The sequence below is a fragment of the Trachinotus anak genome, unplaced genomic scaffold (genome assembly GCF_046630095.1).
Source record: "Trachinotus anak isolate AG129_WGS33_773 ecotype Australia unplaced genomic scaffold, CSIRO_AGI_Tana_v1 ptg000013l, whole genome shotgun sequence".
NCBI classification, from domain to species: Eukaryota; Metazoa; Chordata; class Actinopteri; order Carangiformes; family Carangidae; genus Trachinotus; species Trachinotus anak.
Window position 1 is genome coordinate 25540877 of NW_027273864.1, and position 14124 is coordinate 25555000.

The window sequence follows — 14124 nt, forward strand, 5'->3', positions numbered from 1 at the left end:
TGCAGTGAGGTGGGAGGGAGAGAAGCAGGTGAAAAGGAGAAAAGGCAAGTGAGAGGGGAGGTGATGACAAGGGACGAAAGAGAGGGAAGTACATGTGAGGACTGGATCAGAGGAAGGAGAGTAGCTCCACAATAAAAACTAACTTCCACATCTCCACAGGATTACATAAACCTGGCAACTGACCCGATGAATTTCATGTCAACTGTGGCATGAAATATACATAATGTCCCTTTAAATTCCCCAGACAGAATCCACACGCGCGTGTTGTGTGCCAGCAAGCCACATCCAGTCGGCCCCAGGCGGCTCAAACTTCTGCAAATAGCCTTGTTTAGTCATCTGTCTCAACTTTTAAGATGACTGAAAAATTAAAGAGCAGATTCTTCCGAAAAAACAAGACCCACCCTTTGGGAAGAGACCAAATGACTCTGACTGCTGTGAAACAGGACGCAACAGAAGTATTCCTTTACAGAAATGAGATTTTTCAACATCCTTCCGTAGAGTTTGTGTGTAAATGAGCTGGGTCCTGAAGTACCAGTGTATTTTCCTGCTGCTCGTTACTGGGGAACTTGATTGATATGATCTGATGTGATTCGACAAGGCTGGAAGAAAGGAGCAAGGGAAGAAGGGATGGGGAGGGAGGATAAGACTTAAAAGCAAAAAAAAAAAAAAAAAAAAGAAGGAGAGGAATTATGAGGCAGGATATGATAGGCTGGAATGTGATGGAGGGAGATAATATGGGCGGGTGAGAGAAGATAAGGGGTTTAAAAGTGAACATGTGATGAAGGAAAGGAGAAGAAAGAGTGTGGGGGATGTTGGATAAACAGGAAGTGATGGAAATAGTGTGAGGAGAGTGTTAAAGGAAAGAGGGGCACAGATGACAGGAGGAAATAAGGGACGGGAGGATGGGGGGGCGGCTAAAACAGATAATGTTGGGTGTATGGAAAAAAAGAGTGTCTGGAACGATTGCGGGGTGGGGAAGAGGAAGTGATGAGAAGGATGAATTCAATTTGTAGATAGAGGTGAAGTCTGAGAGCGTGATGGTGGTAAGAGGAGGAGTAGGAGGAGTAGGAGTAGGAGGAGGAGGAGGAGGAGGAGGAGGAGGAGGAGGAGAGGAAGATAGAAGGAATTAATAGGTGAGAGAAGAGGGAGAACAGGTGGTGTTAGGAGACAGAGACAGAGGAGGACAGTGTGTGTGTGTGTGTTGGGGGGGGCACATATATTACAGAGAACTGGCCATTGTGGAAAATGCAGTGCAATTAAAAAAAAAGGGCACACTGCTCTGAATGGCTTCAGATACGTGTTGCCTCGGGGGAGGTTTAGAGCAACAGCGCACACTCGCATAATTTCACTGACATATTTTCTTTTTAGGGAAACGGCTCATTCATGGAGTTCATCTGGAGTCAACCCACTTATTTAGGCTGAAACACCCCAACACTCTGTGGTATAATATACTCATAATCATATAATATGACCTAAAAAAAAAATAATCCCGGGAAAAAAAATTATATATATATATATATATATATATATATATATATATATATATATATATATATATATATATATATTTTTTTTTTTTTGGGGGGGGGGGGGGTTTGGGAGAACAGAAATAGAAATGAAACTGTGGCCTGGAGCAGCCTGCAGGTTAATATAATGCAGGTTAATAAGTAAATGTAATGTGATTCAGTCTCAGGGTTACTAGTAACAGCCCTGCTGTGCTGTTGTTTCAAGCTGTCACTGAACTGAACCTGAGCTGAGTAATAAAGAATATTTGGGATTAAAAAAAAGGCTGTTTTTTATTTATTTATTTTTTTCCACGTCAACTGTTAACTGAAATAAAAGAGTCACAAACAACAAATACACCAGCCACTGGGAATCACATCACACTGAAGAATCTGAAAGCTGACGTAACCTTTTAAAGAAAGTTACTGACAGTGACTCCTGAACACAACACAAGGATCCTGCTCTGCAGATCACACAGTCTGAAAAACTTTAAATCTTTTTAATTGTCCTTTACAAACTATTTGAATTTCTACAGAATAATGTGACTGTAAGTATAAGGGCCGGTACTTCTGTTGCAATAACGAACCCCTGAACTATACTGTTTTGCAACAGAGGCAAAAACTAAAGTGTTCAATCAATCAGGACAAAGTTCTGTCAGCAAAAGCTGCAGCAACTGAAGAGTCAGAAAACTGCAGCTGCCTTACTCCCACAGTGTGATATGGTGACGTTCTGCAGCATGCATCACGTTAAGTCAGCGCATGATGTGTGTGTGTGTGTGTGTGTGTGTGTGTGTGTGTTGTCATCCTGGTAATGATGGCATCGCAAAATCCATGTTGTGGCAAAACATGATACCAGTGACAGTAAAGAAACCAGTGTACCACCCGCCCCTATCATAACCTTGTATGTGATGGCAACTGCCCCTTATGTTGTGTTTGGAATAATAGAGACGCTCTTCAACAGCTTAAAATACATACTTAACATAGTTTTATCAGCTTAATACTCAAAGTCTGTCCATACTGACATGTTTCAGAAGCCTGCTGCAGAGAGGTTTTCATGACCCCGGCTGAAAAACATGGTTGAATACAAAGGAATCTCACATGCTCTGTAACTGTGATATTGACAGGAATTTTTTGCTCAGTACTTCCCCAAATCCCCAAAAACCCACAAAAATCTTTGTGGCTTTCTGTTATGGGAGACAGTGTGTTCATAAGGGATCTGCCAGGATGTTTGACCTCTCCATGCCCATGGCTCTCTACGTCTGAGTTTGTACCTTCATCGAATGTGCAGGCCCAGTTTGTGTCAAAGGAAAGTGTCACGGCCACAATACTTTTCTACATGTTGGGTTTGAGTAAGAGCAGAAGCAAAAAAAAAATATTCAAAGGACTAAATTGAGTTGACTTTGCTGCGGTTGAGTCTGCAGGGGCCCAAAGAATGAGAAGGAAAAAACAGTTTTACAAATGACCTAAAAAAAAAAAAAAAAAAAAAAGAACAAGCTGGTGATGCTGGGACTCACCTTGACAATATCACCCAGGTAAACATCCTCCATCTTGTTTGGCACCTTCATCTGAAAGATTCGACCCACCACTGCTGAGGAGTCTGGGAAGGCAGTGGGCGCCGCCGCGTTCTGCTGAGTTGCTGCTGTCTCGCCGTTTCGCACGGCGACAGCCTCCATCGCCCGGATGCCTTCCGTCACCTCCCGGAAATCCTGGAGGAGCGAGGACTGCATGGAGGCCTCCAGCTCGCTTCTTCCACCCGCCCTCCCGCTTTGCTCACCCGCTTCCATTAACACCATTTCGCCCAGCACGTCGATCTCCACCTCTGCACGGACCGGCGGATGGAGCCAGCCCACCGTGGCGAGAAGCAAGCCCAGGAGCAGGGCTCTAGTCCTGGGTAGTCTCACATCCAGGCCCCTGCTCGCCCCGAGGCAACCCACACTTACTTTATCGTGCATTCTTTGCCTTTTGTCGGCCTGTCACTGAAAAAAAAATAAAAAAGGGAGGAGGCTGTCCAAGTAGGAGGGGGCGGACTTAGGGGGGAGCATGCACCCCTGACAGATAGAGCAAATCCTTCCTTTCAAATCTCCCTCCCTCCCTGTCTTGCTCCAGCCACTCTTCTGCCCAAAGGCTCCTCTTCTTGCCTGGCGCCGGGCAAGAATCTTCCCTCCTTCTTCTGTTCCACCTCCTCCTCCTCTTTTGTCCTCTTTTATTCTGCCTCTTCCCCTTGGTCTTTTGTGCTCGACCCTTCAGAGATGCAGGGGTCCCATTGCGCCAAGCACCTTTGAGATCTGTGGGGGGAGACAGACGAGAGGGAGAAAGACAGAAGGCAAGGTTAGGGGAGTTGCCTGTGGAGCAATAGGAAACACACTGCAGCTTCCAGCTACTTGATGCTCAGTCTGGTCTAAACGCCTCAACTTGAAGCACCTCGCACTGAATCACAAAGTCAATCCTCTCGATAGGTTCAGCCCCTTAAACTGATCCGTGCCACACAAATCTCATTGTCAATAGAAATCCATCATGAAGGGGGGGGTTGGATAATATTATCATTGCTGTGGGGTAATCTGATTAGTTACAAAAATTCTGGCTCTCTCTTCCACTCACTTTCACCTTCTCTCTCTCCTCTCGTTAGCTCACACCTCTTTTTTTTTTTTTTTTTAACTGCTGCTGCTCAACTGCTTTTTTTAAACTGACGTCAGACCAGAGAATGAAAAAAAAAAGACTAAAAAGAGTGAGAGAGACAGACGGAGAGAGAGAGAGAGAGGAAGGGAAAAGAGAGAATAAGATGGATGGATGGAGGGGTGGGGGGGTGAAGGTGATATACGGTGGGACCTTGGATTAGCCGAACAATGACGAACCAGTCAAAGCTTTCTCGGAACCGCTAATGAATGCATGCCTTCCCTATTGTGAGAGGGGTCAAACTCAGTGTGTGTGTGTGTGTGTGTGTGTGTGTGTGTGTGTGTGTGTGTGTGTGTGTGAGAGAGTGTAGGTGTGAGTGGGGGGAGGATGAAGAGAGAGAGCGAGCATGTGTTGATGTGCAAGCCACTGAGTGCGTTTGTGTCCATTGTGAGTGTGGAGGGCTGAACTCAGGGGTTTGTTATTCATTCAGCTCTTTCATGGAGGAGAGGATCCCCTCCTGCCCAACTGTGTGTGTGTGTGTGTGTGTGTGTGTGTGTGTGTGTGTGTGTGTGTGTGTATGTGTGTGTGTCACAACACAAATGATTTCTCCTGAGGGCTTTTGTGAGGGAGAGATGGACAGAAAGCAGGAAAAAAAAGAATGAGAGAAAGGAAAAAGAGGGCGAGAAAGAGAGCGAGACCCCCACTGACTCCATTTTTTGCCCCGTAGCTGATGCCCCACTGGAGAAAGTGAAATCACCTCGGGAATTTCCCGACAACAACAACAGCAAGGCCTCCCAGGCAGCTTTTGACCGACTAGAAAATCCTCTTTCTTGTTGCCCCCTTGCCCTGGCCATGCTTCACCTTCGGACAAAATGCTGTGTTTTAATCGCGAGCGCTGCTGTGCAGCTTTCCTGCTGCGAAAGCTTTTACCCAAAGAGTCGACTTCAGGAAGCTTTGACTCAAAATAATGTTCTTTCCTTCCTCCACCACTTCAGAATTTTGTAACTTTTTTGAAAGTCAAGATTTTTTTTTTACTCTTTGAATTTTATTTTTTATTGATGTCACCTTGGATTTTTTTTTTCTGCACACTATTTACAGTGTTAAACTTTTACCAACCCCCCTCAAAAGTCGTCCAAGATGGCTGACAGGGATAAACTCCATCCCTTTCATGTCTGCTACCTTCAACTGCATTGCCACAGGCTACATCCCTCCTATTCCCCCTTTCCCCTTATTGCTATTTCCACTGTTGTTCAGTCTGTCATCTGTTTCCCTTTCTTTTTAATCCTTTCACTCATCCTTTCATTGCTTCTGTCTGTCTCTCGTGCTCTCAGGATGTCTTCCAGTTCTTCTCTTTGTCTTCCCTCCCTCGTACCGCTCTCTTTTTCCAAAAACATTTTCTTGCTTCTTCCTGTCCTCCCCTTCCTCCCCCTTCCTCCAGAGACTTAAGGTATGCCACACCTTCTCTCTCTCTCTCTCTCTCTCTCTCTCTCTCTCTCTCTCTCTCTCTCTCTCTCTCTCTCTCTCCACTCTCTCCACTCTCTCCACTCTCTAAAACCTTCAAGGTTTTTTTTTTCTTCTCTCTCTCACCTATCAAAAACACAGCCTGTCTATTCATCGCATGACAATAGGGCTGATGATGGCGGAGGAGTGTCGCTATGAAAGGGCCCGCTGAGCTGTCTGTGCCGCTGGATAAAGGAGCACTGTCATCGCAGAGAATGAGGGACACACACTCACACACACACACACACACACACACACACACACACACACACACACACACAGAAGCAAAGAAGGGCTAGAAGAGCCGAGAAATCTTCCCAACTCAAGAGCGGGACAGAAAGCTGTCATTACCTTGACACCTACAACACCGCCCCCAAACGCTCTCCACCCACCCATGCACGGCCGCACTGATCACTCTGACACAGATGGAGAGATTGCTGAGGGAGGAGGATGAGGATGGAACAAGAGAGGCAAAGGAAAGAAAGAAAAATGAAATTGTTTCCATGCATCAGAATTAAATATTTTAGATTCAAGAGGAGTGAAGGAACAGAGACAGAGACATCGCCCACGGCTAAAAAGATTACCATTTAGCCTGAGGAGGCTGGGGCCAGTTGTGCGTTTGTGCGTTTGTGTGTGTGTGTGTGTGTGTGTGTGTGTGTGTGTGTGTGTGTGTGTGTGTGTGTGTCAGCTGAAACTAGTTCACTGGGCGCCATGGCGACACCTTTGTTCAGAGCAGGCACTTAATGATGTCTGTGTGACTCTCTTCCTATTGGTCAGGTTTTCTTTCGGAGCCTCTTACTGCCTTACAATTACTTAACCAGTAAGTGCAGAGATTTATCGTGTTCAAGGAAAACTTCCCCACATGTTGATCATGTTTGGGCTGTGTGGGCAGAAGCATGGGTAGGGAAATTAAAACCCTCTAAAATCCTAGCGTGGCATTTATTCTGGGTGCTGAGATGCACCCAACTGCTGTACGTGGAAATACAGAGCTTTGAGCCACTGTGACGTCCTTAAGATGATTTATTGATAGCAGTCAAACAGAGTAACTCACACTCATACGCTTGAAACAGCAAGCTCAAAGAATGACCTTTTCCTAGTTGTGTGCACGTTATCTTGGCTAGACAAAACCAGGGATAATTAAAGGAGGGAGCTTATCAGACTAATAGTATATGTTTCTGACTGAATTCAAAAGTAGTGTATTCACTACAGGGGCTTGAAGTCACTCTCCAACACTTATGCAGTGGGATTTTATTAATGCAAATATTAATGTTAGGCTAAAGTTGATGTTTTCAAACGCATTTCTATGCAAAGCGATGATTTACTTTAAATAAAAAAAACCGCTGTAGTTCTCTTGAAAACAGAAAACAGCAGATGTGCAAAAAAAAAACAAGCGAAGCAATGCTGTGCACAACAAGCCAAAAGTAAAAGTGTAATGACAGCAGACTAGTGAGGAACATGGGATAAATGAGATGTCACCTGAAATCCACTTTTAAATGAAGACGGAGTCGAAAATACAAGACTGAGTCTCAGACAGTGATATGTTGGTTTTTATCCAAAAAGGTTTCATGACATTCGTTATATGAGCCTCAATTATTAAAGATCCCACACTGTATAAAGGGAGATTTCCATGTCTTCTTTGATTATAAAGCAGGTCCGTAAGTTCTATATTTATACTGGGAAAGTATCAAAGCGCTCAGACGACAGAGAAATGCCCACAGCCTGTATTCAGAAACTGGAATCTGCTACATTTTATTGCCTTTCTAAAGACTGAGTTGGTTTGAAACCCAACATGAAGTACAGCAGTGGTTACATTCAGTGATACATAAAGTATATGCCGTTTTGAAATATCACAAACGTCTGTTATCATCAGGTAGACCCACACTGACACCTTGAACATTTTCTTTTTTAGATTTCTGTAGACTAGCTCAGTGATAAAAATAAATATCCAGACATGACACAAACTCCCCCTGCGCCCCATCTCCGCTATCAGGTTGCAAGGACATCTTTATAAATAAACAGTTAACCAGACACTTGCATGCTTTTAGTGCCTCTCTTCCTCTGCGGGGTATTGAATGGACTTGGATGGGGAAGGGTGAAGGAGACATGATAGGTTGCGGGACGGTAAAAGAGCATGGAGCTGGGGGATTCGGGGATGAGACATGGGGCTAAAAGGAGAGAGGGAATGGGAGGTTTGAGAGATGATGATTTCTTATCAGTTACAGGACACAATGTGAAATCTATAGTTAGCAAAGTGCAGATGCATTTCCTACTTTGAGCTGATAACAGCTTGAATGCTGTGCCCCCTTTCACTCCCAAACTGCCTTGTGTCCAAAGATATCTTAAGTGTGTTTTTGTTTGCAAAATGTCTGGCTAATTGGCAGTGGTGACGCCACGCCCTGTTCATCCTTCCAGTAATAATCTGTGCCATCGTTACAAACAGGAGTCTGCTGGGCTCCTCTCCATCTCTGCAGCCTGGAGCCAGTTTGCTGTGCAATTACTTATCGTTTTTCCTATCGACTGAAAGTTAGCAATAAATTTATACTTTTTTTTTTATAAATAAGTAATTTCTCAAGTAAAATGCCAAATATTTTCTGGAAGCTTCAGAACCTCTCAAATGTGAGGATTTGTTGAGTTTCTCTGTTTTCTCTCATTGTAAATGAAGTACTTTTGGGATCTGGACTGTTGCCTGGACAATCTGAAGATGCTATCTTTGGCTTTGAGAACCTATCACAGACATTTTCAATATTTTCTAACTCATCCGTTGAGATACGGGAATACTGTGTCCAAACACAAGCCCATATTATGAGCTGCAATCTTTGACTTAAAGTGTAAAGTGAAACTGCTCTTTTTCCGCCTTTTTATTTGGGTGCGGGATAAAGGAGACATCCTGGGTGGTATCATGAGACTTGTGAGAGACTTTAATGCTGTCACTGGGGTATGATGAGACGGAGGTGATGGAATGGAGGACGAGGACAAGAGGAGGGAGGGTTGGACACACCAAAGGTAAAATTTCTGGAGAGGCTTTGATTCCTTCCCATGGGAGGAAAACAACAAAAAATAAAAAGGCTGCACCCAAGATAGGAGGAAATTCATGTATCAAACACACACACACACACACACACACACACACACACACACACACACACACACACACACACACACACACACACACACACACACACACACACACACACACACAGTTTCTTACTTAAAAAGCTGAGTACACTGTGAGGATTTTGCATTTTCTCAACAGAAGGCAAATAGCAAGAACTCCAACACACCAGACAGCTGCTAAAATCTTAAAGGTCCCATATTTGACCCTTTTCTGGTGTTTTATTTGAATGAGCCTCTCTCCTGATTGCCTGACTCTTCTCTGAGTGACAGAATAGAAATATAGCAGATTTCAGGTAAACACAGAGAAACCAAATCCTGAAAAGGCTGGACAGTGGGTCCAGGTGGGCTGTGCTGGTAGCATAGCTGAGGGTGGTGACTGTTTTCTTGTGCCATCACAAAGTTATGGAAGTCTTGAGGCTCGCTTTAAGGCACAGTTTTTAAATACGGGCTGTGTGAATTTCTCTATGAATTGCACATTTCGATACTTTCACAGCATTTATATAGGACCTAGACCTGCTTTATTATAAAAAAAGACACCTCATTTTCTACAACATGGGACTTTTAACACAGCGAGATATGGAGTGTACAGGATGTACAAGTATATAAACTATGTGTAACAAAACGTCAAAATATTTATCGGCAGATTGATCTATATGAATTTGCAGTGTCTTGTATGGACAGACTGCAGTAATAAAGTTTCAAAATTATACAGCACAGCTACAAACTTTATTACCCATGTTGTTTTACTTTCACTGGTTTCAATACACAAATATACAAGTAGCACAGTGCAACAGAGACTGTTTAAACCTCTGAGGAAATTGCTTCTCTGGAATTCCCCTCATCAGCCAATGAGGAGACAGAAACACCACTCAGCGGCCAATTAAAGGACAGGAATTCCCCACATGGTAGCCAGTCAGAGAGATAGACATCTTGTCAGACGCACGAAACATTAGCGCTTCAGTGGCACTTTAAAGTTCTGTTACTCCCTCCTTCAATCTCATTTTCCCTGCACGTTCCTCTGCTCTCTGCACTTCCTCTCTCCTCCCGTCACCTTTCAGTCGCCCAAAGTCACAGCTGATGCCTCTATTATTGGCTCAGACAGGACGAGAGAGGCCCGAGAAACTGAGGCATGGGAGAGGGAGAGAGAGTTTCTAAAAATGGTCACATTCCTGAGGGAGCTCCCAGACTGACAGGTGACACTGACGCCATGCAGGACACAAATATTACTGCTATTGCACGCACACTCACACACACACACACTCACACACACACACACGCACACAAACACAATGTTTTTCATACAAATCTCTGTCCTCATGAAGCAGATTCCCCAAACACAAAATATTATTTTTCCAACTCTTGGAAGAAGAGCGGTGCGTCTGCATTATGGATACAGTTCCCCCACTGTGACTCACAGCAGGTTGTATTTGCATTGCAGCCACTGAGCAAAACTGGGATTACAATGCGGTTTACCTTTACAATAAGATTTAGATATTTAGCACAGAGATTAGGCACACTTTAGGTATTTAGCTGGCTCTCTCATCCGGAGTGATTTTCTAACGTGTAAATAGCAGAGTCAGATTATTCTCGCGTTGTGAGGATATAAGAAGTCAGTATTGTTCTTTTATAGTGAGCGTGTGAGAGAGAGAAAGAGAGAGAGAGAGAGAGAGAGAGAGAGAGAGAGAGAGAGAGAGAGAGAGAGAGAGAGAGAGAGAGAGAGAGAGAGAGAGACCGACCTCATTATTAGAAACTCATGGATGAATTTCAAAACCACGGCATCAGGAACACAACTGTGACCTCAGTGGCTGCACAATCTGTGCAAACTCGTGTTCGCTCTAAACTAAACTTATTGTGCATGTACTCAAATTCTTCTGTATTCCAACTCATAATGACATTTCTAATTAGCTTGGCTGCATTTGGAACGAAGAAGATCCAGCTCCAGTACAATGCAATACAGTCCCAGAAATGCAATCAATCATAATGCAAATCCACCATCCAGTCTGGGGGCTGGGGCACTGTTAGCTGCTACTAAGGCGAGCGGATGGGCCATATGTGTGAACATAAGGCAGCGAGGAGAAGGCCCGTGTGTCATGCCAACACTGAACCAGCCCAGCCTGAAAATACTCCCAACAACCCAGTGAATTATAAACCGTGTTCACGGAGGAGAGCAAACAGGTAATGAGGGGAGAGGAGAGGAGATGACTGGAGGGGGACTGATAATTACAATGATGATTGCATGTTAACTGCATTTTCTCTCCAACTTGCTAAGCTGTAAAAACAGATCTCCTCAATGATTAAGCTTGGGTGATATTCAATGTTTAAAGGTCCCATATTTCACATATTAGTAAGAACAGGTTGATCCAACTCCAGGGTGACTGTTTTCTGAATGATCAAATATAAAATAGAGCTGATTTCAGGTAAACACCCAGAGAAACCAAATCCTGGGTCCAGGTGAACTGGGCTTGGGGCGTGGCTGAAGGTGGTGACTGTTTTGTTGTGACGTCACAAAGTTATGGAAGTCCTGATGATGAATTGCACATTTTGATATGTTGCTAATTACACGGTATTAATATATAAGCTAGACCGGCTTTAAAATCAAAACACACATGGAAATCTAACTTTATACAATATGGGACCTTTAATATCTCACAGTCCAGCCCAAATATCAAGATATATGATATACGAAATATGATATTCAATATAATTCAGTATTGCCCTAAGCCTATCACTGGTCCTTTGAGTTTTTGAACAAGTTACACATTACTCATTTAATAATTCTAAGAAAAAAAAGAAAAAGAAAAAAGAGGACAGAGGAGATAATAGCAGAACAAAAGAGCGGAGCAGTGGGCGGGGGGGGGAGAACAAAGCAGCAATAAACAAAAAAACACTGAATTCTGAGAAATCACAAAACCAGCTGACAAAATAACACCTCCCGGCGGAAAGTTCCGGCCACTCCTCAGTCGTACCAGCTTTGATATTGTTGCTGAAATCTGTGTGTGACAAGTTGGAAGCAGATGTGAACCTGCCTCATGGAACACGGGGAGTTGTGGGAAAGACGTGAAGCGGGAAAAACACGACAGAAGGACAAGAAAACACCAACATCACCTCAGACCAGACTCCCGGGTGGCGGCGGGGGCCGTTTGAGGCTCAGATGTAAATATGATCCATCTTGAAATTAATACCACACAGAAGGGTGTAGCATCCATTTTGGGACATGCAGATGTCCAATCATGCTGGATGATGAGAGGCACAGATGTATATGCATATGTATAAGAAATATGAGCCTGTGGGGGGAAAAAAAGAAAAAGGGACTGGCGACGCAGTTCAGCGGCTGATGTGAAAATGAGTGTGCTGTGTTTTAGTGGAACGCAGCATTTGAACGACTTAAAAATTAAGAGAGAAAAATCACATAAACGGGTCAAAACCATTCATTGTTCTATTTTTGCCTAACTTCCAGTGTTACCATTTCCATTCTGCTTCAGTAGCTTTGTGCAAACAAGTTTTTTTAAAAAAAGGGAATAAAAGCATCATTGAGGCGTGGATGCTTTTCTGAGCTCCATATGTACAAATACACGACAGGGAAACCGTGACCTGACATGGGTGTAGGTGGGGCAGTTGTTCCGGACCTCCCAGCGGTCCAAAAGCACAATGGAGGGAAGGTTTGTATTCTAGAGTTACATTCGACCTGCGGTAACTGGGCCGCCATTTATTATCTCTAAAAACAAGATCCTTATCTATCAAATAATCCTTTCATCGGAAAACAGGATTGTCTTTCCACAATAGGCTCATCCACCGGAGTGGCAACGAAACCGTGACCCACATGGAGATGAGAGAAACACATCAACATCCTGCTGTTTGGAAATATTGTTCAAACTGATGCACAGGTTTTAGTTTCCTATAGTGTCGCACTGCGTGTTCCTCCTGTTGTTGTCATGCGTTTACAAAGCCTTTTTGTGCCCCACAGGGCTCTGTGTGCTTTAAGTTCCTCGAAATGAGGATTTAATATGAGGTGAAGTAGAGAGGGAAGTAGAGAATGAATAAATAAATAAATAAAATAAAAATGAAACCAGCAGGGCAGAATCATGGGAATTGCGGTTCTTTTGCGAATGCAGCCAAACACACGTCCACTTTGATTAGAGTTGTGCTTCGGAACGTCGAAGCATCAGCGCTTTCGACTGCTTGCTTGTAAGGCTCATAGGCTTTTGAGAGAGGCCGCGTGTGTGTGTGTGTGTGCGTGTCTGTGTGTGCGTGTGTGTGTGTAGGATAACAGCTCATGAGGGGAAAGTGCCACGATGCCTTGCGCATCTCAGTAGGCTAATTATAACACTGCAACCGCTGCACAAATGAAACATGAAAGAATTAACAGTCCGAGAGTGGTAGAGAGAGGGAGATGGAGTGGTGAAGAGAGAGAGGCAGCGAGAAAGACAACAACAGAGAGAGAGAGAGAGAGAGAGATAGAGGGGGGGGGGGGGACAGTTATTGTTAGAGAATGTGTAGGTAGCAGGAGTAATTACATTTCACTCCAATTAGACTGCTGAAGTTGTGTTTTCTCTCTCTCTCACACTTCCCTCTCTCTCTTGCTCTCTTACGCTCTTACGTGTGTGTGCATCCATGTGTGACTATCTTGTTAACTGAGTCTGTTTCTTGTGCGAATGTAGCCAAAAGCTCTTGACAAAAACACAAAAAAGTGTTATTCTCATATCGTGCTCCACAGTTCAAGGTCTGCATGCACTGTTAGACAGTGAGAGAGAGAGTGTGTGTGTGTGTGTGTGTGTGTGTGTGTGTGACCCTTCTCCTACTGGGACCACCAACTAAGACTTGAGATACACTGACAGCTGGGGGGCAGCTGGTCACATGTGTGTGCGCGTGTGTGTGTGTCTGTTAGATAGACAGCTGGGGACAGTTGCTACTGTGACAGAAAATGACAGCCGGGCAACACCGGAGCTTCTATATGCTCCAACACACACACAAACACACACACACACACACAAATGCCGTTCCCCTCCTCAACTCCCAACCCCTTCAGACAGCACTGCAGACTTGCTAATCTGTGCCCTGTAATCCGAGGGTGCGCTCCAATCCGTGAACTTCCCCTCCCAGGTGCCACGCAATTCCCTCCGAACGTGCCCTGCCTTCCCTCCCTGTGACAGCTCTGATAGGGGTAAATAACCTAAGAGGGACTATTTTTAGACTTTGGCTTAAGTACAGTTGGAGGTTAAAGTAAGTAACAGTGAAGCAAAAACTCATCCCAGTTTGTAAATCATGAATGGTGCCGTTTAAAAAGTGTCGGAGAGACTGTCTGACCTTCACTCGCCGTTCATTTCAGAAACACAACCTGCTCTCTTCTCAAACACACAGCTATTTCTGCAAGAGGAGTAAGCTGATACACATTGTT

At 44.2% G+C, this 14124-nt stretch overlaps 1 protein-coding gene across 1 annotated transcript in view; it reads right to left on the reverse strand.

The window, feature by feature from the left end:
- Nucleotides 1-14124, reverse strand: part of dag1 (dystroglycan 1) — a 56602-nt gene that overhangs the window by 24329 nt on the left and 18149 nt on the right. Inside the window, 1 exon segment of the mRNA XM_071493944.1 lies at nucleotides 3017-3787. Within this exon segment, the coding sequence (XP_071350045.1) occupies nucleotides 3017-3454 (438 nt within the window). The 5' untranslated portion in view covers nucleotides 3455-3787.